This window comes from Euprymna scolopes, chromosome 29 (genome assembly GCF_053919585.1).
Source record: "Euprymna scolopes isolate OS-2025 chromosome 29, ASM5391958v1, whole genome shotgun sequence".
In the NCBI taxonomy this organism is placed as follows: Eukaryota; Metazoa; Mollusca; class Cephalopoda; order Sepiida; family Sepiolidae; genus Euprymna; species Euprymna scolopes.
Genome location: NC_136510.1, coordinates 113998240 through 114023210, shown reverse-complemented (window position 1 = coordinate 114023210; position 24971 = coordinate 113998240). Strand labels below are relative to the sequence as shown.

The window sequence follows — 24971 nt, the reverse complement described above, 5'->3', positions numbered from 1 at the left end:
AAACCCATGGTCGGATTTCTTGCAATACAGAGCTAACCCTCTTTTCCTTAGTTGAAAAAAAAAAACATGTGTTTATGATGACAGCATACCCAATATGCCAATGACTTCCAAAATGAGAATAATTGTTCAAACAATTAAAACAATACTAACATCTTATTCGTTGCTTTTTTGATTTGAATCTTGTCACAATCGTCATGGAAACAAGCGTTTGAGGATGGTGTGTGCGTATTGTAAAAAATATTTTTTCAGCTTGCAATGTTCTCGGCATGTACAAAAACAACAATCCTTTTTCTTTTCTTGGTTTGATGTTTGTAGAAAATCCGTATTTCTTTCCTCCCATTGACATGCAAATTAACCGTACATTGAAATGATTAAAAAAAAACTGAATGTTCTCCCAAATGAAAGAAATACTGGCTTTTTATATGCCCAAATTTGACCTCATCTTAATTTGCATTTGTCACCTTTTCGTTTCCTACTCGTCAGGTTTTGTGTTCAAGTGTTGGTTACTTTTTACAATATACACACGCAACCCTTGAACAATTGGTTCTTTACAATATACACACGCAACCCTTGAACGATTGGTTCTTTACAATATACACACGCAACCCTTGAACGATTGGTTCTTTACAATATACACACGCAACCCTTGAACGATTGGTTCTTTACAATATACACACGCAACCCTTGAACGATTGGTTCTTTACAATATACACACGCAACCCTTGAACGATTGGTTCTTTACAATATACACACGCAACCCTTGAACGATTGGTTCTTTACAATATACACACGCAACCCTTGAACGATTGGTTCTTTACAATATACACACGCAACCCTTGAATGATTGGTTCTATGATCATTGTCATAAATCTGTACAATTTTTAGCATTAAAAGCTGATAATATCTTTTCATTGGACATTGGCAAAATTTTATATCTAATTTGCTTAAACAAGTTTCATCTCTTATTTATGTAATATTTAAGGCAATTATGTCGATTGAAATTAACAAATCTTGCTTTCTTAACTGCTGGAAAACTGCTTCTGCGGTACCAGCTTACAAGAATTCTGGCAAAAAGAACTGACCCATTAAATTATCGCCCCATTAGCCTCTTCCTTTTTTTCACCGAGATATTTGAGTCCATAATTAATGAAGCTCTAGTCCACCACATTACAGTTGCTAAATTTCTAACCAGCCAACAATATGGATTTAGGCAAGCCCGTTCCACAGTAGATATCCTAACTGTAATCTCTGAACGTATATACCATGCACTGGACAAAGCAGGGGAAGGTAGGGCAGTAGCCCTAGATATATGACAGGGTATGGTATGCTGGTCTTCTCAAGAAAATCAGATCATACGGTATCACTAGACGAATACTACACATAATTAAATCCTTCTTAAATAAGAAGGATCCAGGTTGTCCTTGATGGCTGCATAGCTAAATAATATGATATAAATGTGGGTGTACTTCGGGGTTGATCCTTGGACCTTTATTATTCCTAATATTCATAAATGACCTCCCTGATAAAATTGTCTTTGAGATGGGTATATTTGCTGATGTCACTACGCTCTATAACAGGCGCAAGGAGAAAACAAGTGAGCACATATCTAAGGAAATGACAGAAACACTATTTTATTAAAATGTCAGCCAATTTCATCTCTTCAGTTCCTTCTCTTTATTATCAAATGAACATTTCTTTTTATTGCCCAAAATACCTCAAAGGCTTCTATAGTTCTGAATTTTTTTTTTAGATGAAGGCTGACTGTTTATAGTACTTATTTTAATCGGACTATTGTTCTCATCTTGAGTGTTATTTATGCAGCGTTTTGGTTGGTGTAACCTTTGACCTTCATCAGGCATGTTAGTCATTATTTTGGAAAAAAAAGGAGAAAGTTACTGGCTCCAAAACCATGGTGAAAAAACAAAAACAAAAAACAACCCCAATAATATGAAACCATCTATAGAGGCAGTAATTTATCAATTTTTTTTTCCAAGATAGCGACCAACATGCCTGTTGAAGGCTATACCGATCAAAATGTTGCACGAATAACATTCAAGATGAGAACAATAGTGCGATCCATACAAGTGATATAAACGAAGGATCTTCTTGAAATGAAACAGAATTTTTTTTATCAATCTTTTTTTTTGTTTTGATTCCCCCCCCCCAAGTGTTTTTCTTTCTTTCTCTTTCTTTTTCTGCCATTTCTTTTTTTTTTTTTCTTTTCCACCCCCTGAATCTTGACAGTTGCCTCTGTGGCATATCAACATTTATCAATCCGTTTAATCCAACAACATTGTCACAAACTGGCGAACCAAAAAGGGAAACTTTTTTCCAATTTTTATATTTCATATTTAAAATTTATTTTGAAAAAATAATGGATTAACTCTCTCTCTCTCTCTCTCTCTCTCTCCCTCTCTCATTCTTTCTCTCTCCCCCTCTCTCATTCTCTCTCTCCCTCTCTCATTCTTTCTCTCTCTCTCTCTCATTCTTTCTCTCTCTCTTTCTCTCTCTCCCTCTCTCTCTCTCTCTCTAGTTTTATTTTTATTGTAATCCTTCTAAAGTAAGACAATTTTAATTTCTGTCCCAATCGACCAGAGTGCCCCTTTTTGGGGAGCTGAATTTCCCTATATTAAAAAATCTACCTTGTGTATAACTATGCTCTTATGGGGAGCCAAATAAATAGAGATTTCATTACTTTTGTAATGTTTACTACCAGGGATTCCATTGTCTTATCAAGGTCCGAAGGACACTCGAGGATAAGGATTAATGAATGTAAAGTGGTTGTGTAGTTAATGGTGTAAATTGGGTAGAATTTGATTGTTTATGGGAATGGCTGAACAAGAACTTGTTTATATTGGATTTAAAGGCTACTATGTTGTAATCAACTGGAAAGCAGTACAGTGGAACAGTGTTTCACAGACGAGCAGTTCTGGGAAAGAAGCTGTGTTCATAGAATCTACGTTTAGAATTAGGCACAGATAGAGAATGGGGGAAATTGTGTCTAGTGCTTGTAGCTAGTCGAGTGTTTTTTTTGTGAAAGTTTAGCAAAAGGGGACCATAGACTGGAGTTCAGTCGAGCACTTGCTATGAAAATAATGATAGAGCAGAAATAGGTTCGTAACGTCTCTTCTGTGCGAAAGAGGTTGCATTATTAAGATACATTTGTATTTTTTTAATGAAACTGTAGCAGTTAACAAACTATTTACTGTAAGCGGATCAATGCCCGGTACCAATCGGTTGGCAGGGCGCATTGATTTGAGCTGTCCCCTTAAGAACTATTTTTAGCCCTTTGGGATCTCAGCTGCGATCGCCAGAGGGACGCCAGCAAGCAACCTATACAGACCTCTCTCACTCACTCCTCCCACTGCTACTTGTTGACGACAGCAGTTTGATGGCAGATGACACCTCCAAACAGACTATTACACTTTCGTTCTTTCTTTCTCTTCAGTTTGAGATACAATCTCGCCTTTTTTAAATAAACCCTTTGTTGTTGTTTTGTTAAAAGAAATGTCGTTTGGCCTTGTGTTTATTTAAGCAATTATTCCCCTATAAAACTGCCGATACTTAAAAACAAGACGTTTTTTTTTTCAACTTTCTTTTAATATTGAAAAACCTTTTCACAATATTTCAAAAGAGAACGTCATTTCGTTTCCATGGAGTATTGTTGCAATATCTGAACTAGTGCATTTTTTTTTTTTTTTTTTTTTTTTTACATAGGCATCACCACATTATCAAGGCCCAGAGGCCACTCAAGGGTAAGGGTTAAAAAGTGTACAGTAGAAATTGGACAATATAGTAATCATTAGTAATGAAAATTTGGTAAATTTGATAACTTATATGGAACGGCTCATCAAGAACTTATTTACGTTAGACTTGAAGACAACCATATTGTAGTCAGCAGGAAAACGGAAGACAATTCCACAGGCGTGCAGTTCTAAGAAAGAAGCTTTGTTCATGGAATCTACGATTAGGTTTAGGCACAGATAAAGAGTGGGGGGAATTATTGATAGTGTTTACAGCTAGACGAGTGTTTCTTGTGAAAGTTTGGCGAGGGGGGACCATAGATTGAAGCTCAGTCGAACACTTTCCATGAAAATAATGATACATCAGAGACAAACTCGCAACATCTCTTCTGTGAGATAGAGGTTGCAAGGAGGAGAAAAGAACATCTCCTACGAGGCTACGAAGTCTATTTTGAACTCTTTCAAGGCAGGACAAGTCCTTTCTAGCAGCACCTGCCCAGATGTGGCAACAGTATTCCATCCTTGGACGTACCTGGCTCTTATATAGATAGAGAATTGCATCAGCAGTGAGATATCTACCACTAGTTTCTCTCGCTCTCTCTCTCTCTCTCTATTAGGGTCAAACAAAGAGTCTCAAATCTAATAGGTCCTGTACTATCAAGCTCCAACCTCTGTCCCATCACCACAGTGTTGCATCCCTGTACCTGTTTTACAAGTACTTTAATGAAATGTCTTCTGATAAACTCACACTTGTGTCCCCTTGACATACATACTCACATCTAATCAGCAAAATCCCACCCCTTCATTGTTGAGATCCCTGATGCCAGAAAACCTACTCAAATAACTTCTTCCTCCAGACTGCTAAACTTTGGAATTCCCTCCCAACTACATAAGTTTAAATGTAATGTAAACAGACATTTTGATGCTCAACTGCCCACAGTCTCCTGTTAGACATGATTGCAAATAGTACCCCCTTGCGTTCCAAGTGACAATATGTGCGACGCAGTGGATAGAGGCGTTGAATCTCTATGGTTCCAGGTGAGCATTGTCTGAAGATAGCGGTTTCAATGCTACCTAAAGCATGCCAGAAGATTAGTTGGCTAAAAACGTGATGAGATGACAACAACTATGGAAGGCAGTAATTGCTGAGGATACAGTTAAGAGACTCAGCATTCCTATCCCGTTGCGGTTAACCACCTGACGAAGGCCAGAGGACGAAGTTGGCCGAAACGTTGTGAAGCAACAACAACTATGAAGATGAGGATAACAGTCCACAAATAAAAAAAATAAATAAATATACAAATAAAAAAATAAATAAATATACAAATAAAAAAATAAATAAATATACAAATAAATAAATATACAAATTACTCATCTCAAAGGATTCAAACAATATAAAAAGAAGGCAATATGCCTTGTTTGGGGTTTAAAAGAAAAAAGTAAAATAAGAAATGTTTTATCTATATATAACCGATTTATAACCTAAATAACCGATTTTTCAGTAGATATTAACCTAAATAACTGATTAACTACCCATGTGAGGTCGCAGAAATACCTGGATTAGGACCCAGGCGCGGGGCAAACCCTCTCGGTGCTGATAGACCTGTAAATCTTCCCAGGTCATCCGTCTAGAAGAAGGAAAACTCTGAAGCTAAACATAGGGTAGACGACAACCTTCCTGGTGACTTAAACAAATCACCGGTTGGCAAACCTAAACTGCTTTAGTTAAAGAGGAGATAGGCTCTGTCTATCACCCGGCTCTCATACTCCTTCTTTGCCTATTAGCCAGGCGTAGAGGTGCTATCACAGGGACTCATCAGAATCACCCAGTGGTTGACCTTGTTTCCTGATTAGAGCAATGAACACCGTTTTTTCCCTGCTCCCGCCACATACGATCCCCTAAACTGGACACTGTGGAGGTGCTTCAGTACGATATATGTCAGTGTAGTTGGACTGGGCTGACTTTGGCTAATGGATTGAGGGTACTGGATTGACAGTTTCCTGGCTGCTGTTTCCGATTGATAGTACAGGAGCCCTAACTCTTTGGTAGTACTTAGAGCGGCTGCTCCATCAACAGTTGTATGATATCGGGATGTTTGTAGTGCCACGTTGTGCATGGAAAGGGACCCTGTACTCATCCCCGGTGTGCTTTCCTGAGGCCATAATCCTGTGTGAGGACAGCTGATGGTCTATTTGTGCTGCAAGTCCCATATTCTGCACAACCACTTGTCCAGCACCCCCTCACTCCCTCACTCTAACTGAAATTTTTAAATCAAATAAAATGAAATGACAGCTCAAGCAAAAGTTATGTTCAAACCAGGATCAAACTCAAAGAAAACCAACCTGCCTCCTCCCTTGAGGCTTGCATTTACAAATATCCGTGGGCTTAGAACTAAACTTAGATGATGTTGAATCATTTCTCCTTGTAAACACCCCAGATGTCTTAGCATTAAGTGAAACTAACCGTCACTCCTCCATTCCCTCTAACCACTTTAACATGCCTGGTTATCTCCCACTTTGCCGTAAGTACTCAGACAGACATATGCATGGGCTTGGAGTATATATTCATAACACCTTCCCCCTGACTAGAGAAATAAAACTAGAAACAGACGACCAGGCCTTTATGTGCTTCAGACTAAATATACAACATAAGATTAGCTACTTGTATTTTCTCTACCACTCTCCCTCAACCCAGGACTGTACCCTAATAAACAAAGTCTCTGACAGCATAGATATAGCACTCTCCCTCGATACTAGCACACAAGTACATGTATTTGGTGACTTCAATGTCCACCACAGTAACTGGCTTGGATTCTCTAATTACACAGACGTAGCTGGTAGCACAACACATAGCTTCTTTATATCTCATTCCATATCCCAGTTGGTTACATTTCCAACACATTTCCCAGACCAGCAAGATCAACATGCCTCACTTCTAGATCTCTTTCTGACAACAGTTCCCGATGATTGTACAACAAATGCACACTCGGGAATGCTGATCACGCTGTGATAATGGTAGAAATCACCCTAAATTCTCGCCCTAAAACTGAAGACCCACTACTCAAAACAACGAGGTATTACAAAAAGGCTGACTGGGAAGCCATCAGGGATCTCATCAGAGATGCCCATGGCAAAATATCTTTTTTCTTTTAGCAGAACAGTGCGCAAATGAGACCACTGAATGATTCAAAACTGCAATTGAAGCACATGTTCCCGCATGGAAATTCTATAGCAACCCCCACTCTCCCCAATGGTTTACTTCTGCTTGTGCAGCTGCCATTGCTCAAAGGCAGCATGTGTTCCAAAGATTCAGCCGACATGTCCAGTTCAAACAGACAAAAGTATATAGAAGCTAGATATAATTGTAAGAGAGTAATAGCGACAGCTAAGACAGATTACACTGAAACCACCAGAAAATGCATCAAAGCACAGAAATTAGGAAGCCGTGATTTTTGGAAAATCTACAACAGTATAGTAAATAATAGGCAATCAACAATTCCCCTACTATCAAACAATCATGAGGTTGCTTGCATGGCAACCGACAAGGCTAATCTGCTTGCCAGTCGGTTTGCCTCAAACTTCACACTGGACCCGGCACATCACTCTCTCCCCGACTTTCCTTTGCGGACAGACACCACACTAGATGATTTGAAAATCACCCCTTCTCAAGTACATGTTATCATAAAAAGCCTAGACACTTCAAAAGTATGTAGACCAGATCTCATCCCGGCTGTGCTATTAAAAAAATGCTCTGCTGAGGTGGCCCCAGTTCTCTCCAAACTTTACAATAAATGCCATAACGAATCTTGCTTTCCTGACTGCTGGAAAACCGCTTCTGTGATACCAGTCTTCAAGAATTCTGGTGAAAAAACTGACTCACTAAATTATTGCCCCATTAGCCTCCTCCCGCTTTTCGACAAAATATTTGAGTCCTTAGTTAATCAAGCCCTAGGCCAACACCTAGTTAATCAAGCCCTAGGCCAACACCTAACAGCTGCTAAACTCCTGACCGACAAACAATATAGATTCAGGCAAGCCCGTTCAACAGCAGATATACTGTAATCTCTGAACATGTATACCGTTCACTGGACAAAACAGGGGAGGGTAGAGCGGTAGCCCTTGATATATCTAAGGCTTTCGACAGGGTATGGTACGATTGTCTTCTAAGGAAAATTAGATCATATGGTATCACTGGAAGAATACATAATGTAATTAAATCCTTCTTAAGAGAAAAATCCAGGGTGTCCTCGACAGTTGTACATCTAAACAATATGATATAAATGCGGGAGTACCTCAGGGGTCTATCCTTGGATCTTTATTATTCCTGATATTCATAAATGACCTCCCTGATAAAATTGTTTTGGAGATGGGTATATTTGCCGATGACACCACTCTCTATAACAGGTACGAGGGGAAAACAAATGAACACATATCTAAGGAAAGGATGACCCCCAATCTGTAGTGGAATGAGGACAAAAATGCATGGTCACATTCAATGCTACCAAGACTAAGCTTGTTTCCTTCAATAACCACAAGAAACCTTCTCTACCACCAATAGCAATGGCCAAGAACATTGCCTGAAAGTACTTCTTTTAAACTCCTCGGCCTAACGTTTACAGGGAACATGAACTGGAATATATACATGGAGAGCATTGCCAAGCTGATGCAAAGAAGGTGGGCTCTCTCTACCGTGCTAGAAAACTACTTACATCTGAAAGTATCCTGTACCTCTATAAGGCCACCATTCGCCCATGTATGGAGTACTGTTGTCACATTTGGGCTGGTGCATCTTCTGCTTGTCTCTCACTACTGGACAGGGTTCAAAAGAGAGTTGCCAACCTAATAGGTCCTGAACTGTCATCTAGGCTTCAGCCTCTGCCCCCTTGACGAAATGTTGCATCCCTCTGCCTGTTCTACAAATACTTTAATGGTGAATGCTCTGACAAACTGCAAGCACTTGTACCTCCTCGACATGACTACCCCCGACAAACCTGACAAGCAACTAAGTCCCACCCCTTTACAGTAGAGATCCCTAGGTGTAAGAAAGCTTTTTACTCCAATAGTTTCTTCACTAGAACTGCAAGTCTTTGGAACTCCCTTCTGGGATTCTGCTTTCCCAACTGTACTGATATGCAGAAGTTCAAGTATAATGTGAACAAGAATCTTGCTACTCATCTCCCTTCATAATGCCCCCGCAAATAATGTCCCCAATAGTAGGGCCTACTTCAAAGTGGCACTGTGCCTTTTTTGGGGTGAAAATTGAATAAAAAAAAATATATATATATATAATAAAGTAATCTTGATTTTTTTTCCTGTACCTGAAATTCCATATCACTAAATACAGCATTTCTTATGTGTCAAAAAAAAAAATGAATGTTCTCCCCAATAAAAGAAATACAGTAGAACCCAGGATACGTTTTTTTCAGGTTACGATATTTTTCCTGTCTCTGGTTACCGTATTTTCCCCACCTTACGGTGTTGTTTATAATGTTATTTGATTATATGCATGTGTATTAATATATACTGTACTGTATTTTGTTAATTTTTAATGCCATATCCCAGGGTTCTAATGTACTAGCTCAAATTCGACCACGTCTTAATTTGCATATGTTTCCCATTGGTTAGGTTTCGAGTGTTGGTGACTTTTACAATACGCATATGCCACCCTTGGACATTTGTTTCTATGTCATATTTTCTCTATTGCGTTTTTTTATTTTAAAGAATAATCAATTGTTTTTGTCCAGAATTGTGATAACAATGTGGAGAGCAGTGGCGTAGCAACTATTTTTGCCACCGGGGGGGGGGGGGTCGTAAGATTTGCCGTTGATAATCCATTAACTTTGAAAATTCCAATAAGTCTTCAAGATATTTATTTTCATAGAATTACAATCATGAATTCACGTAATGTTAATAGGAATTAATTCTCTACAAATATCGTTTGGTCACAAAAACTATAAACGATCTTTCAAAACTTATCCCTAAAAATTAAGAAAATTAAGGAAGTCAAATTTTCTGAACGTTTTAGAAGTGACTGTTTCGTCCACCATTTTGAAAAATATGTCAAGAAACAAAGGGAGATAACTCAACAATCATTCATACTTACTTGGTAAGTGACTGAGTGATTTTTTAGCACTTGTCCACTATCAGAACGAAATTCTAGATAAGAACTTAGTTGATAAATAATAACAAAAAACGTAATAATTCAGTGTGTAATGTGAGAAATCATGCAGAAATAAGCAGGCTCCTCATTGGTGGGTTTGACCGCCCATGATTTTGTTTGAACTTATCAAATTGATTATTGTTATTAACTGCCGAGTCATATTTTTGGTGCTATTTTTATGTTGCAGGTCGCGTCAGTTTTCATAAAGACAGCAAGTTGAATAAACGTGAAAACTCATCTCCTTATTCGAGACATGGAGGCTGAAATCATTTTGTCTCTTTGAGATGTATTAATGCCCTTACGTAGGGAGAAATATTATTATCATTTGCAAGCACCAATGCCCTTATGTCAGGCGAAATATTATATTCTTTGCACACCGTTGTGCTCTACAAGTTGATCGCCTTTCATCATTATTTATATAATGTAATATATATTTCATCTTTATTTTTTATTTTATTTTTTTTTACACAGTGATCACCACTTATCAAGGCCCGGAAGCCACTCAGGGATAAGGGTTATTGCAAGTACATTACGTTAGTGTGGAGATTTGATGAAGTGTTTACTTAAGGGGGCGGTTCATTAGGAATTTGTTAACGTTGGACTTGAAGACATCCAAGTTGTAGTCCGGAGGGAAGCAGGCAGACGAAACAGAGTTCCACAGGCGTGCAGTTCTAAGAAAGAAGCTTTGTTCATGGAATCCGCGTTTTGATTTAGGCACAGATATAGAGTGGGGGAAATTTTTCACAGTGGATTCAGCTAGACGGGTGTTTTTCGTGAAAGATTGGCGAGGGGGGACCAGGAATTGGAGTTCAGACGAGCACCTGCCATGGAAATAACGATAAAACAAGGATAGGCTCGCAACGTCTCTTCTGTGGGAGAGGGGTTGCAGGGTAGAGAAAAGGGCATCCCCCACTAAACCACAAAGTCTATTTTGTACTCTGTCAAGGCATGATAGGCTGTTTTTGGCAGCTCCTGCCCAGATATGGCAACAGTATTCCATCCTTGGACGTACTTGGCTTTTATATAGATAGAGAATTGCATCAGTAGTGAGATATCTTCTGGAGCGGTAGAAGGATCCCACCATCTTTCCAGCGACCTTGGCAACAGACTTGATGTACGTGTTCCATTTCAGATCAGGAGGAAAGGTCAAACCCAGAAGCTTGTCAAAACACGGGGCCTCACCCAGACGAGAGCCATCCATCACAATTGATGCCAGCTGGGGATCAGAGCGTTGATGATGTAAGGATAGGAGTTTGGTTTTGGATGCATTAAAGGTAACCAGCCACATCTTCCCCCACTGAACCACGCGCTCGAGATCAGAGGAGAGAGAATCCGAGAGAACTTTGTCATTTACAGCCTTTGAGGTGTTGCCGTAGATGGTCGTGTCATCAGCATAGATGTCAACGAATGATTTAAGTATGTGTTTAGGGAGGTCATTGATGTAGATCAGGAAGAGAGTTGGGCCCAGGATTGACCCCTGAGGGACTCCAGCATTTATATTGCAGGCCTCCGATTTTTGTCCATCTACCACTACTCTTATGAGCCTATCGGAGAGAAATGATTTAATGATTGAGAAAACATTTCCAGTTATACCGTAGCTGAAAATCTTGTGAAGTAGACCCTTATGCCATATTTATATTATGTTATATATATTTCATCATTATTTATATAATGTTATATATATTTCATCTTTATTTATATTATGTTATATATATTTCATTATTATTTATGTAATTTTTTTTTTTTTTATTCAATTTTCACCCCAAACAAGGCACAGTGCCACTTTAAAGCAGGGGGCTACTATTAGGGACTTAATTAGCAGGGTCATTATGAATGGAGAAGAGTAGAAAGATGTTTGTTAACATTACACTTGAACTTCTGCATATCATTGCAGTTGGGAAAGCAGAATCCCGGGAGGGAGTTCCAAAGACCCGCAGTTCTGGGGAAGAAACTATTGGAGTAAAAGGCTTTCTTACACCTAGGGATCTCTACTGTAAAGGGATGAGACTTAGTAGCTTGTTGGGTTTGTCGGGGGTAGTTACGTCGGGGAGGTACAAGTGTTTGCAGTTCGTCAGAGCATTCACCATTAAAATATTTGTAGAATAGGCAGAGGGATGCAACATCTCGTCGATGGGACAGAGGTTGAAGCCTAGATGACAGTTCAGGACCTATCAGGTTGGCGACTCTCTTTTGAACCCTGTACAGGAGCGAGAGACAAGCAGCAGATGCACCAGCCCAGATGTGACAACAGTACTCCATACATGGGCGAATGGTTGCCTTATAGAGGTATAGGATACTGTCAGGCGTAAGTAGTTTTCTAGCATGGTAGAGGGAGCCAACCTTCCTTGCAGCAACCTTGGCAATGCTCTCAATGTATCTATTCCAGTTCATATTCCCTGTAAACGTTAGACCGAGGAGTTTAAATAAAATACTTTCAGGCAATGTGTTCTTGGCCATTGCTATCGGTGGTAGAGAAGGTTTCTTGTAGTTATTGAAGGAAACAAGCTTAGTCTTAGCAGCATTGAATGTGACCAACCATTTTTGTCCCCATTCCACTATGGATTGGAGGTCATCCTCTAGTGTTTCTTCCATTTCCTTGGATATGTGTTCATTTGTTTTCCCCTTTATAGTTATAGAGAGTGGTGTCATCGGCAAATATACCCATCTGTTAATGTTATATATATATTTCATCATTATTTATATACTTTTATATATATTTCATCATTATTTATATAATGTTATATATATTTCATCATTATTTATATAATGTTATATTTCATCATTATTTATATAATGTTATATATATTTCATCATTATTTATATAATGTTATATATATTTCATCATTATTTATATAATGTTATATTTCATCTTTATTTATATTATGTTAAATATATTTCATTATTATTTATATAATGTTATATATATTTCATCATTATTATATATATATATATCAGTAGAAACTATTATTTTTTTTTATCTGAAAATTCCATTTATCGACTTCAAAATTTCGGTGCGTCGTTCTGATAATGTAGAAGCGCCGATTTTTAAAAAAATATGTTGTTTTTGCTTAAAACAACAGTACTTACTTAATTATCATATTGACAATAATAATATATCACAATAATAATATATCACAATAATAATATACCACAAGAATAATATATCACAATAATAATATATCCAAAAATTACGAAAATTCATTGAGTAGAAAATTATTTATAGGTAAAAGTAATTTTTACAAAAAATTGCATTTTCCTAAATGTAAAAATCTTCAAGATTGCGAATACGGGGGTGTGGGTTTACTTATTTCCCTTTTCGTCACATACTTTTTTTTTTTTTTTTACTAAAAATTCAATAGCATTTGTTACTCGATGAATTTTCATAATTTTTGGATATATTGCTTTTTTCGACACGACAATTAAGTACTGTTATCATTTTATTACTACAAAACAATTTTTTTAAACAATTTTTCACTCAATTTAAAAATAAATTAACTCCGTGCGAAACCGGAAGTAGAAATCTTCTCTTTATTGAACAGAACACGAAAAAGTCATTGATTGAATTAAGATGGCGTTGAGTGACATTTTAGAAAATTTGACGAAGCCTGCCCCTTCATTTGTTGACACTGAGGATGATTTTGGAGACAGTAAGTGATTTAATTTTAATAAATACCACTCAACATAATTGTATATATCAGGTGTATTGTGTAAAAAGTACCTTTAACATATATTTGCACCGTTTTTGTATGCTGTACAATATATTCAGAGAATTATTTCATCGGGAACACGTGTTTTGATTTTAGCGTTGTTTTCACTCGATGTAAATAAAACGATTTAAAGAAATACTTTACAATTCATGTATTAATCGCATTTTTAATGTTCATCCAAACTAGTTTGTTTTATTTTCTTTTAATCAGGACAACACATTAACGATTCTCTAAACAGGTTGGCTGATAATTGGACCCAATGACCCCCCCCCACCCTGGTTTAAAAAATTTAAATGAAAACATTTAATCTATCATAAGTCAAGGTAATTAGTTACCCGACTAGGGTAGTAAGACCATATGTTAAGGTTTTGTTCCTCTTCTGTCGAAGAGTTTCAAGTAGCACTAGTAATTCACATGAAAAATGTGAGGGTAGAGTCAGTGGCTCAGTAGGAAAACTGGTATTGATATAGGTCTTTGTGGTTCTTCGATTCTGCAGCCAAACATGACTTGAAGGCATTTAATGAGGGGGCATTGATGGTGGGGGAACTTAGTCTGTTCTAAATAGAAGTCACTCTGCTAGAGAAGACGTGGTCACAGGAGCCAGGATGATGGTGAATCGGCATCTTCAGAGTGTGTCCCCCTGGTGGATGAATTGAGGGCTGGAGTTGCCACAGTTGGGCAAGGTCTGTTAGTGGACATTGTCAAAACTCTTTATTATTTTGGGTACTAGTGAACTTATTGATCGGTGCTGAAATAATAAAGTTATTTAGAAAGCCATTCTTAACATGAGGAGGGGAAGGTGTTTTGTACCTATTCTGTATGTTAACCTTACAATTGAATAAAAAAGCATATGATAAAACTTTAATTAAACTTGGAAATACGATTTAAAAAAATAGCGCGGATCAGTAAGTGCATTACCACCTTATTTTGTAAACCTGTAATATATCGCCACGCTGTCTGTGGAATTCTACAGTAAGAAGGTTGAGACAGATGAGACATTCAGAGTAAAGCAAATCAGAGATGCTTTGTACAAGTTTTGTTGCTCTATGCTGGCTGGACCCTTTCCATAGTGTCCCTTTCTCTTTTTAACTTTGGGCACCAGACCACAGAAGCATATTCCAAGTGTGGGCGAATTAGGGACTTATAAAGAAACAAGAAAGATAGTGTATCCAGAGTTGTAAACATGTGTTTGATGGCTCCGAGAATTCGGTTGGCTTTGTTGGTACTAGTGCAGAGAGTGGTCCGGACGTAAATAATGTTATTTAAAAAGCCATTCTTAACATGGGGAGGGGAGGGTGTTTTGTACCTATTCTATACTTCAACCTTACAATTGAATAAAAAAATATATCATAAAACTTTAAACTTGGAAATATGATTTAAAAAATAGCGCGGATCACTCTCTGCACTAGCACCGCTTTGTTGACTTGGAATTCAACATGCTTAGCGAAGGACAGCCTTCGGTCAATGATTACACCAAGATCCTTCTCCTCATTTGTCTCTTTTAGAGTGCAGCAGCTTCCATCGTTATACTTGATGGTGAATGAATGGTTGCGATTGTTATTACCTAGATGCATTGTTGTACACTTCTCAGGATGGAACTGCATACACATGATGTTCGCCCAAGATTCGAGTTGGTTTAAGTCACTCTGCAGACTGGAGTGCTGGGTATCCTGTGAATCTGTAATGACTTGAAAAATCTTGGTGTCATCAGCAAACATGTGAACAAAACTTGCCACATCTCCCGGATATCAGCAACGAAAAGAATGAAGAGCAGTGGGCCAAGAACAGAACGCTGTGGCACATCACTAGTCACATTCGCCCAGTAGTCAGAACATTTGGCCATGATTTTCTGTTTTCGGTGCAAAAAAAAATTATGAACTTTAAAATGTTAAAACACAGAATAAACTTATCCAGCTTGGTAGCAGAGTAACTTGCCTTTGGTAACATTTGTTACGTTTTGTTTTTTTGTTTTTTGACCATGCTTTTGGTTTGTTGTTTAAAGTAATAAATGTTGTTTAAAATAATAAATGTTGTTTATAGTAATAAATGCCCAATTTTCGTGTTAAATTCAATTTTTATGGTATCTTTTGTTTATTAAATTGTTAGATGTTCCCTCCCCATGTTAGGAATGTCTTTCTAAATAATAAACAGTATTATTTCAGCACGATCCATAAACTGCAGAAGTACCAAATGTTTGTTTTTGTGCAAGTGTGTTTGTAGGTTAATTCTTTTTTTCAGTCACGTAAATTAGACTGAAATAGTGTTTCGGCATCAATTTATTTGGTGATAGTGAAATTTTGTTACTTATGTAGAATATGAACCGTGCTGAAATAATAATGTTATTATTTAGAAAGCGGTGGAGATAGAACATTTTGGGGATATTAATTACTATATACAACAAACTAAAAGTGTGGTAAATATATATATATATAAATAAATATATATATATATATATATATATATATGTAAGACAAACTCATGTACAACATCAATGTTCTGTGAAGTAAAAGCACTTCTGGGTTGTCCTGTCGATTTTTTTTTTTTTTTTCTTTATGGCAGATCCAGTCTCTTCAAAGTCATTAAATCAAACATTTTATTGCATGTTTGGATGGGACAGCATCATTACATTCTAAGTTGTAAAAACGTCAGAACTTCTTCTGTGCAGCTGTTGAACTATCACCGTTTTTATAGAACATTTTTATGGCCAACTCACAATGTTTGTTCCACGGCTACATAAATGGCAAAGTATTTGTTCAAGTTCACTTCTCGCAGTGTTGTCACTTGTACTTGTCTAGCAATACGCAATTCAAATATTCCCGTCTTTTTTTTTTTTTTTTTTTGTCACTGTATAACAAATAAATGGCATCAAAGGCAAGATAAGTTATTATTTTACCTACCTGGATAAGATTTTTGTGTTTTAAACTTGTTTTAAAGCATTTATTAAGTTTGAAACACATGTAGTGTGAAAGTAGTACACATGAGGGTGTCACCTTTGGAGTCTTGATAATTGCTCAAAACTCGAAAATTAAACAAAATACTGATAGACATCCACCCGATAAATATCATGGTGACATTTTGGGTTTGTATTACTGTACACATAGATTCGAAAAAGTTGTCAAAAAACAAATATATAACAAATAAATGTTATCAAAGGCAAGATAAGTTACTTTTCTACCAAACTGGATATATTTTTCGTGTTTTTATTCAATGTAACATGTTTATTCAGCTCGAAAACCATACAGTGTTTACCGATGTATTGGAACATTCAAGATGGCGTCTTATTCTCTCTTTAACATGGTAAGTGTGGGAAAAGATGTTATAAATAAAAAACTGGATAAAATACTGTTAAAAACTCGCTCAATATATGTTACCGTGACATAGGTTGACATATATTCGGCGGGTTTTTAATAGTATTTTGTATAGTTTTTTATTTATAACACCTTTTCCCATACTTACGGTGTTAAAGAGGGTGTGAGTCGCCATCTTGAATTTTCGAATACATCTGTAAACACTGTATGTTTTTCGAGCTGAATAAATATGTTACATTGAATAAAAACACAAAAAATATATCCAGTTTGGCAGAAAAGTAACTTATCTTGCCTTTGATAACATTTATTTGTTATATATTTGTTTTTTGACAACTTTTTCGAATCTATGTGTACAGTAATACAAAACCGACATTTTTTTGTTATAGATTTGCATTTTGACCACTTTTTCCTTTTGTTGTCTCTAATAAAAAATGTTGTCTCTAATAAAAAATGTTGTCTCTAATAAAAAATGTTGTCTACAATAAAAAACTGCCCCATTTTTTGCTTTGAAGCCCATCATTATCGCCATGTCCTCTCCTCCTGGCACCTCAACTCAACCATTGATGTTATTTTATTTCTTGTGTTTTAGATACCGGAGCACAACTTGCTGACAAAGACAAAGATGAAGTGGAAACATTTGGTTCTACGAAGCTCCGTCGTCAGGCAATTTCACTTCTCTCAGACACAGATAGTAAATATGCAGGAAAGAAAACTTCACGGAAACAAATCTACGAAGATGTATCGGGTAAAAACTAACATTGTTTCACTGATCGAGGTTTGTGCAGTGAAACCATTGAAAAAAAAAAGAGTAAAAAAATCAAATATGCAATAAATAAATGTTACCATAACCAATAAAAATTACTCTTCTACTTACATACCTTATTTTTTTTGTGCTTTTACGTAATTTTAAATGCTCTTTTTTTTCCTCTCAAGTATTCCACTTTTTGTGAGTTGTTAGCCAACAAGATGCCCACCAGCATAAACTTAAAAGGAATTTAAAGAAAGATGAAAAACGTGAACTTCGAAACGAGGCGTGTTTCCTATGAAGAAGTATCTCAGTGGTCATCTTGTTGGCTAACAACTCATAAAAAGCGAATATTTGAGATGAAAAAAAACAGCAATCAAAACAATTTAAAAGCTCAAAAACAAATGAGGCAGATAGGTAAAAAAAAGTAACTTTTATTAGCTATGGTGACATTTATTTATTGTATATTTGATTTTTTTGACCATTTTGTTTTTTGTTGTTGGGTTCATGACACAATCCCTGAAAAATTGGTGTTTGTTTAGAATTACACTTTATAAAAAAAAAAAATACAGAAAAATATTTTATGATGTTTTTTTTTTTTTTTTTTTTTTTGCATTTTCACTCCAAACAAAGCACAGAGCTATTATCTGGGAAATGATTGCAGAGATACTATGTAGAGAGTTGAGCAGTAAGATGTCTGTTCACATTACACTTGAACTGAACTTCTGCATGTCAGTACAGTCGGGAAGCAGGAATTCCAAAGTCTAGCAATTCTGGGAGAGAAACTGTTAGAGTAAAAGGCTTTCCAGCATCTGGGGATCTCTACTGTGAAGGGGTGTGATTTTGCTGCTTGTTGGGTTTGTTGGGGGTATTTATGTAAAGGGGGTACAAGGGCTTGTGGTTCGTTGGAGCATATACCATTAAAATACTTGTAAAACAGGCAGAAAGATGCAACATTTTGTTGATGGGACAGAGGTTGAAGCTTAGTTGACAGTTCAGGACCTATCAGGTTAGCAACTCTCTTTTGAAACCTGTCCAGGAGTGAGAAACTAGTAGCAGATGCACCAGTTCAAATGTGATAACAATACTCCATACATGGGCGAATGGTGGCCTTGTAGAGGTACAGGATATTTTCAGGCCTAAGTAACTTTCTAGCACAGTAGAGAGAGCCCACCTATGTTATGGAATAGAGATGTCATATTTTAAAAATCATGTAAATTGATCAAGTATTTTTTTTTTTTTTTTTTAACTTAGAAAATCAAATTTAATGAGGAAACGAGATAGGAACCAGGAGCAACCATATTACTGTAGAATGTGTTAAAATTCAAGGGTGGCAATTCAGTTCGACTACTGAGGTTTTGTTTGTATACAGAATCATTAAAACTTTAAACACTAAAAGTCATAAAATATGATTTTCTTAATTAAAAAATAAAACTACTTGATCAATTTGCGTGATTTTTGGAATATGACATCTTCGTTCCGTGATGAGTACATACATCATAAAATTTTTCTATATTTTTGTAAAAAAACTAGTGTAATATTAAATAAGCACTGAAAAACCTGTCTGATGTATGTAGCTGTGACGAAACAAAAATATCATATTCCAAAAACCACGTAAATTGATCAAGTAGTTTTTTTGAGAAAATCAAATTTTACGAGTAATAAAAGAGCGACTATCTTTTCTGCTGTTTTGAAAACAATCTAAAAAATAAAGGAAATAACTAAATAATTTAAACTTCTGATATATTGTAATGCCTACGAATTCCCATTAATTGCTTAAAAATGATTTTCTTTATAAAAATAAAACTATTTCATCAATTTATGTGATTTTTGGAATATGATATTTTCATTTCGTGGTACACACATCATACAGATTTTTCTTTTTTTTTTTTCTTAGCGGGAATTCTGGACAAGAACCTATTGATCTACTAAACATTTGCTTACTTGAGTTGCTTGTCAATCAAAAATGGTTCAGGTGGCTCCTTCTTTGATCAATTCTTGCCAAACCCCTGCCACTTATGATTCTATGATTAAAGACTGTAAATCTAATAGTAATTGACTTCAGGTGAGATTTCATAGTTCTTAAAATTTTGATCTGCCTTTTGCCAATGATATATTTTCTAGACATGAAAAGAAACAAAGAGAAGATTACTCATGAACTGGTTTTGCAAAAGTCAAATACAAAATGATGGCGATATTTTCGAAAAATATGCTGGAAAAATAATAGAGATCTTAAACATGATTCAGAATGTTGGCTATTTGGCAGGCGATCCTGTGAAGAAAGGCATTCAATGGGTTGCACATGCAAATTAATTTCATTTCAGGAATGCAAGGCTTTCCACCATTGTCTATTGAAATGCATAATTTGATCAGAAATATGTGAGATCAATATCGATCAAAGAAATAGAACAATAGAAAATGGGAAATAATAAACATTCCAGAAAGAAACAATGTTTGTATAAATCGATAACAGAAAGCGGACATGGAGAGAGAGTTGGTTACAGAATGAGGACAAGCTACCAAAACATCCACACCACATCCCCGGCATGCGCCTTCATTGATGTCACACCATTTCATACTGAAATCAAAAAGTTGTCATTGGAAATAAACAAAATATTTTATAACCCAGCTGTGTGTCTTTTATTTTGCTGCCAAGTGTATATATCGTAGACTGTGATGAAGGTTGATTTTAGAAATTATATAGAATGAAAAGCACATTGGACGACCGGCCGCAGCAAATATATAACAAGAAAAATGAATTACATTTTTGAATATAGTATACAAAAAGAATCCTTCATCAGTTGAAAAAGATTTGACATTTTTTAACACAGATTAGTCTTGTTATACATGCGTGTACAAGAATAAATTTGAATTGACTAATTGGATGGAAAATTTGTTAGCAGGACAACATAGATCATGGCCATACTCAAGTTATCGCAAAGTATAGACAAACAAAATTATATAGAAACCAGTTAATTACAATTTTTCAGAAATTTTATATAAATCCAAGGCATCAATTTTTTTAATAAACACAAAAGTGTCAATTTTAGCCATTTTTAACATGAAAGGCACTCCTAGGGGTGGGGGCAACCGGAGTTTTCCCGGAAAATCTGTTCTGTTACTTTTTACTCATATCATATTTAATGTTTGTGCAAAATTTCAAAAAATTCCAAGGCGTAGTTATTGAGGAAAGTGCGGACAGACAAACAGACAAGGGTGAATTTATAGGTCCACCCTCCTTTTGTCGGGGGGCCAATATTTAAAGATATAAAATATTGAAGAATAAAAACTTTTTCCAAAATTACTGAATTCAGCATTAAATAACCCAAAAAAGGTTGATATACCATAAAACAAAACAACGAAACCTAACTCCATGAACAAGTATTTGGAGATGTAAAGAACTTGAAGCATAAAACTTTTTTCTAAAATTACTGGATTAATAAAAATTAATGAAAATGAATAATTATTAATAAAAATTAATGAAAATGAATAATTATTAATAAAAATTAATGAAAATGAATAATTATTAATAAAAATTAATAAAATGAATAATTATTAATAAAAATTAATGAAAATGAATAATTATTAATAAAAATTAATGAAAATGAATAATTATTAATAAAAATTAATGAAAATGAATAATTATTAATAAAAATTAATAAAATGAATAATTATTAATAAAAATTAATAAAATGAATAATTATTAATAAAAATTAATAAAATGAATAATTATTAATAAAAATTAATGAAAATGAATAATTAATAAAAATTAATGAAAATGAATAATTATTAATAAAAATTAATGAAAATGAATAATTATTATAGAAAAATTAATGAAAATGAATAATTATTAATAAAAATTAATGAAAATGAATAATTATTAATAAAAATTAATGAAAATGAATAATTATTAATAAAAATTAATGAAAATGAATAATTATTAATAAAAATTAATGAAAATGAATAATTATTAATAAAAATTAATGAAAATGAATAATTATTAATAAACATTAATGAAAATGAATAATTATTAATAAAAATTAATGAAAATGAATAATTATTAATAAAAATTAATGAAAATGAATAATTATTAATAAAAATTAATAAAATGAATAATTATTAATAAAAATTAATAAAATGAATAATTATTAATAAAAATTAATGAAAATGAATAATTATTAATAAAAATTAATGAAAATGAATAATTATTAATAAAAATTAATGAAAATGAATAATTATTAATAAAAATTAATGAAAATGAATAATTATTAATAAAAATTAATGAAAATGAATAATTATTAATAAAAATTAATGAAAATGAATAATTATTAATAAAAATTAATGAAAATGAATAATTATTAATAAAAATTAATAAAATGAATAAAAATTAATGAAAATGAATAATTATTAATAAAAATTAATGAAAATGAATAATTATTAATAAAAATTAATGAAAATGAATAATCATAATAAAAATTAATGAAAATGAATAATTATTAATAAAAAATTAATGAAAATGAATAATTATTAATAAAAATTAATGAAAATGAATAATTATTAATAAAAATTAATGAAAATGAATAATTATTAATAAAAATTAATGAAAATGAATAATTATTAATAAAAATGAATGAAAATGAATAATTATTAATAAAAATGAATGAAAATGAATAATTATTAATAAAAATGAATGAAAATGAATAATTATTAATAAAAATGAATGAAAATGAATAATTATTAATAAAAATTAATGAAAATGAATAATTATTAATAAAAATGAATGAAAATGAATAATTATTAATAAAAATTAATAAAAAGTAATAATTATTAATAAAAATTAATGAAAATGAACAATTATTAATAAAAATTAATGAAAATGAACAATTATTAATAAAAATTAATGAAAATGAACAATTATTAATAAAAATTAATGAAAATGAATAATTATTAATAAAAATTAATGAAAATGAATAATTATTAATAAACATTAATGAAAATGAATAATTATTAATAAAAATTAATAAAATGAATAATTATTAATAAAAATTAATGAAAATGAATAATTATTAATAAAAATTAATGAAAATGAATAATTATTAATAAAAATTAATGAAAATGAATAATTATTAATAAAAATTAATGAAAATGAATAATTATTAATAAAAATTAATGAAAATGAATAAAAATTAATGAAAATGAATAATTATTAATAAAAATTAATGAAAATGAATAATTATTAATAAAAATTAATGAAAATGAATAATTATTAATAAAAATTAATGAAAATGAATAATTATTAATAAAAATTAATGAAAATGAATAATTATTAGTAAAAAATTAATGAAAATGAATAATTATTAATAAAAATTAATGAAAATGAATAATTATTAATAAAAATGAATGAAAATGAATAATCATAATAAAAATTAATGAAAATGAATAATTATTAATAAAAAATTAATGAAAATGAATAATTATTAATAAAAATTAATGAAAATGAATAATTATTAATAAAAATTAATGAAAATGAATAATTATTAATAAAAATGAATGAAAATGAATAATTATTAATAAAAATGAATGAAAATGAATAATTATTAATAAAAATGAATGAAAATGAATAATTATTAATAAAAATGAATGAAAATGAATAATTATTAATAAAAATTAATGAAAATGAATAATTATTAATAAAAATTAATAAAAATTAATAATTATTAATAAAAATTAATGAAAATTAATAATTATTAATAAAAATTAATGAAAATGAACAATTATTAATAAAAATTAATGAAAATGAATAATTATTAATAAAAATTAATGAAAATGAATAATTATTAATAAAAATTAATAATTATTAATAAAAATTAATGAAAATGAATAATTATTAATAAAAATTAATGAAAATGAATAATTATTAATAAAAATTAATGAAAATGAATAATTATTAATAAAAATTAATGAAAAGACTTCTGAGCAATGCCGGGTAGAAACAACAAGTTTTAACATAATTTACCTGCATTCTTGAATTATTACAGTTTCCCCTGAGGAACTTTTTTTTTTGTTTTTTAGAATTTTTTTTGGATTAATTTTCATTTTCCCAAATATTTTCAGAAAACGTAGAGAATGGAGATGTTTCTGATAGGGAAGGCGATAATGAATCAATGGAAGAATTTGATTCTGAAGATGAAAATGAAATCGAAAGTTTCAATAAAGACATGAAATCAAAGTTTCAGAACGGAAGGTGAGTATCGTTGTGATCTTTAATGTATTTTAGATCTCTCTGCTATCAAGAGGAGGTGGGATGGTTTTAGATGCCTTTGAAAACAAAACTCTATGCCAACAACTCCATTAATAATTTTACAAGCAATCCAATGGCTGGTAAAAATGTTTGCTGCTTATACAGTATATTACACATATAAAACTTGCATTCTAAGTAAAAATTCTGTATTAGGCAAAATTGATAATACAAATATCTGTGCATGATGTTGCCAAGCTAATCAAGAACCTTGGTTCCAGTAAAGCAACTGGCCCTGACACCATTCCAATGATAGTGTTGAAAAAGCTTCAACCAGAACTTGCCCCCATACTTATAAAACTGTTTAAACATTGTCTTAAGGAGAATTGCTTGCCAACATCCTGGAAAACCTCATCAGTATGCCCTGTATTTATGAATTCAGGTGATAAGTCATCTCCCTCTCAGTATAGACCAATAAGTCTCCTGCGTGTCACGAGTAAGTTGCTGGAATCCATATTAAATAAAGAAGGAATCAACCACCTCAGCAGAAATTACCTTCTTAGTGACATGCAATATGGTTTCCATTCTGCTAGATCTACAGCAGATGTGCTAACGGTTATATCTCATAGGATTAATGAATCTCTCGACAAAGGCTTCCTTTCTAGGGCAATTGCTATTGACATATCAAAGGCCTTCGACAAGGTATGGCATAAGGGTCTACTTCACAAGATTTCCAGCTACGGTATAACTGGAAATGTTTTCTCAATCATTAAATCATTTCTCTCCGATAGGCTCATAAGAGTAGTGGTTGATGGGCAGAAATCAGAAGCCCACAGTATTAATGCTGGAGTCCCTCAAGGGTCCATCCTGGGTCTAACTCTCTTCCTGATCTACATTAATGACACATACTTAAATCATTTGTTGACATCTATGCTGATGACACGACCATCTATGGCAACACATCAAAGGCCGTAAATGACAATGTTCTCTCTGATTCTCTCTCCTCTGATCTTAAGCATGTGGTACAATGGGGGAAGAGGTGGCTGGTTACTTTTAATGCATTTAAAACC

General features: G+C 33.3%; 1 protein-coding gene across 1 annotated transcript in view; it reads left to right on the top strand.

Annotated features, from left to right (window-relative positions):
- The first annotated feature begins 13418 nt into the window (after positions 1 to 13418).
- LOC145252818 (protein AATF-like) overlaps positions 13419 to 24971 on the top strand; it is a 54390-nt gene continuing 42837 nt past the window's right edge. Inside the window, exons 1-3 of the mRNA XM_080112790.1 lie at positions 13419 to 13550; positions 17508 to 17663; positions 23778 to 23907. Coding sequence (XP_079968916.1) covers positions 13472 to 13550; positions 17508 to 17663; positions 23778 to 23907 — 365 coding nt within the window. The 5' untranslated portion in view covers positions 13419 to 13471. The remainder of the gene's footprint in view (positions 13551 to 17507; positions 17664 to 23777; positions 23908 to 24971) is intronic.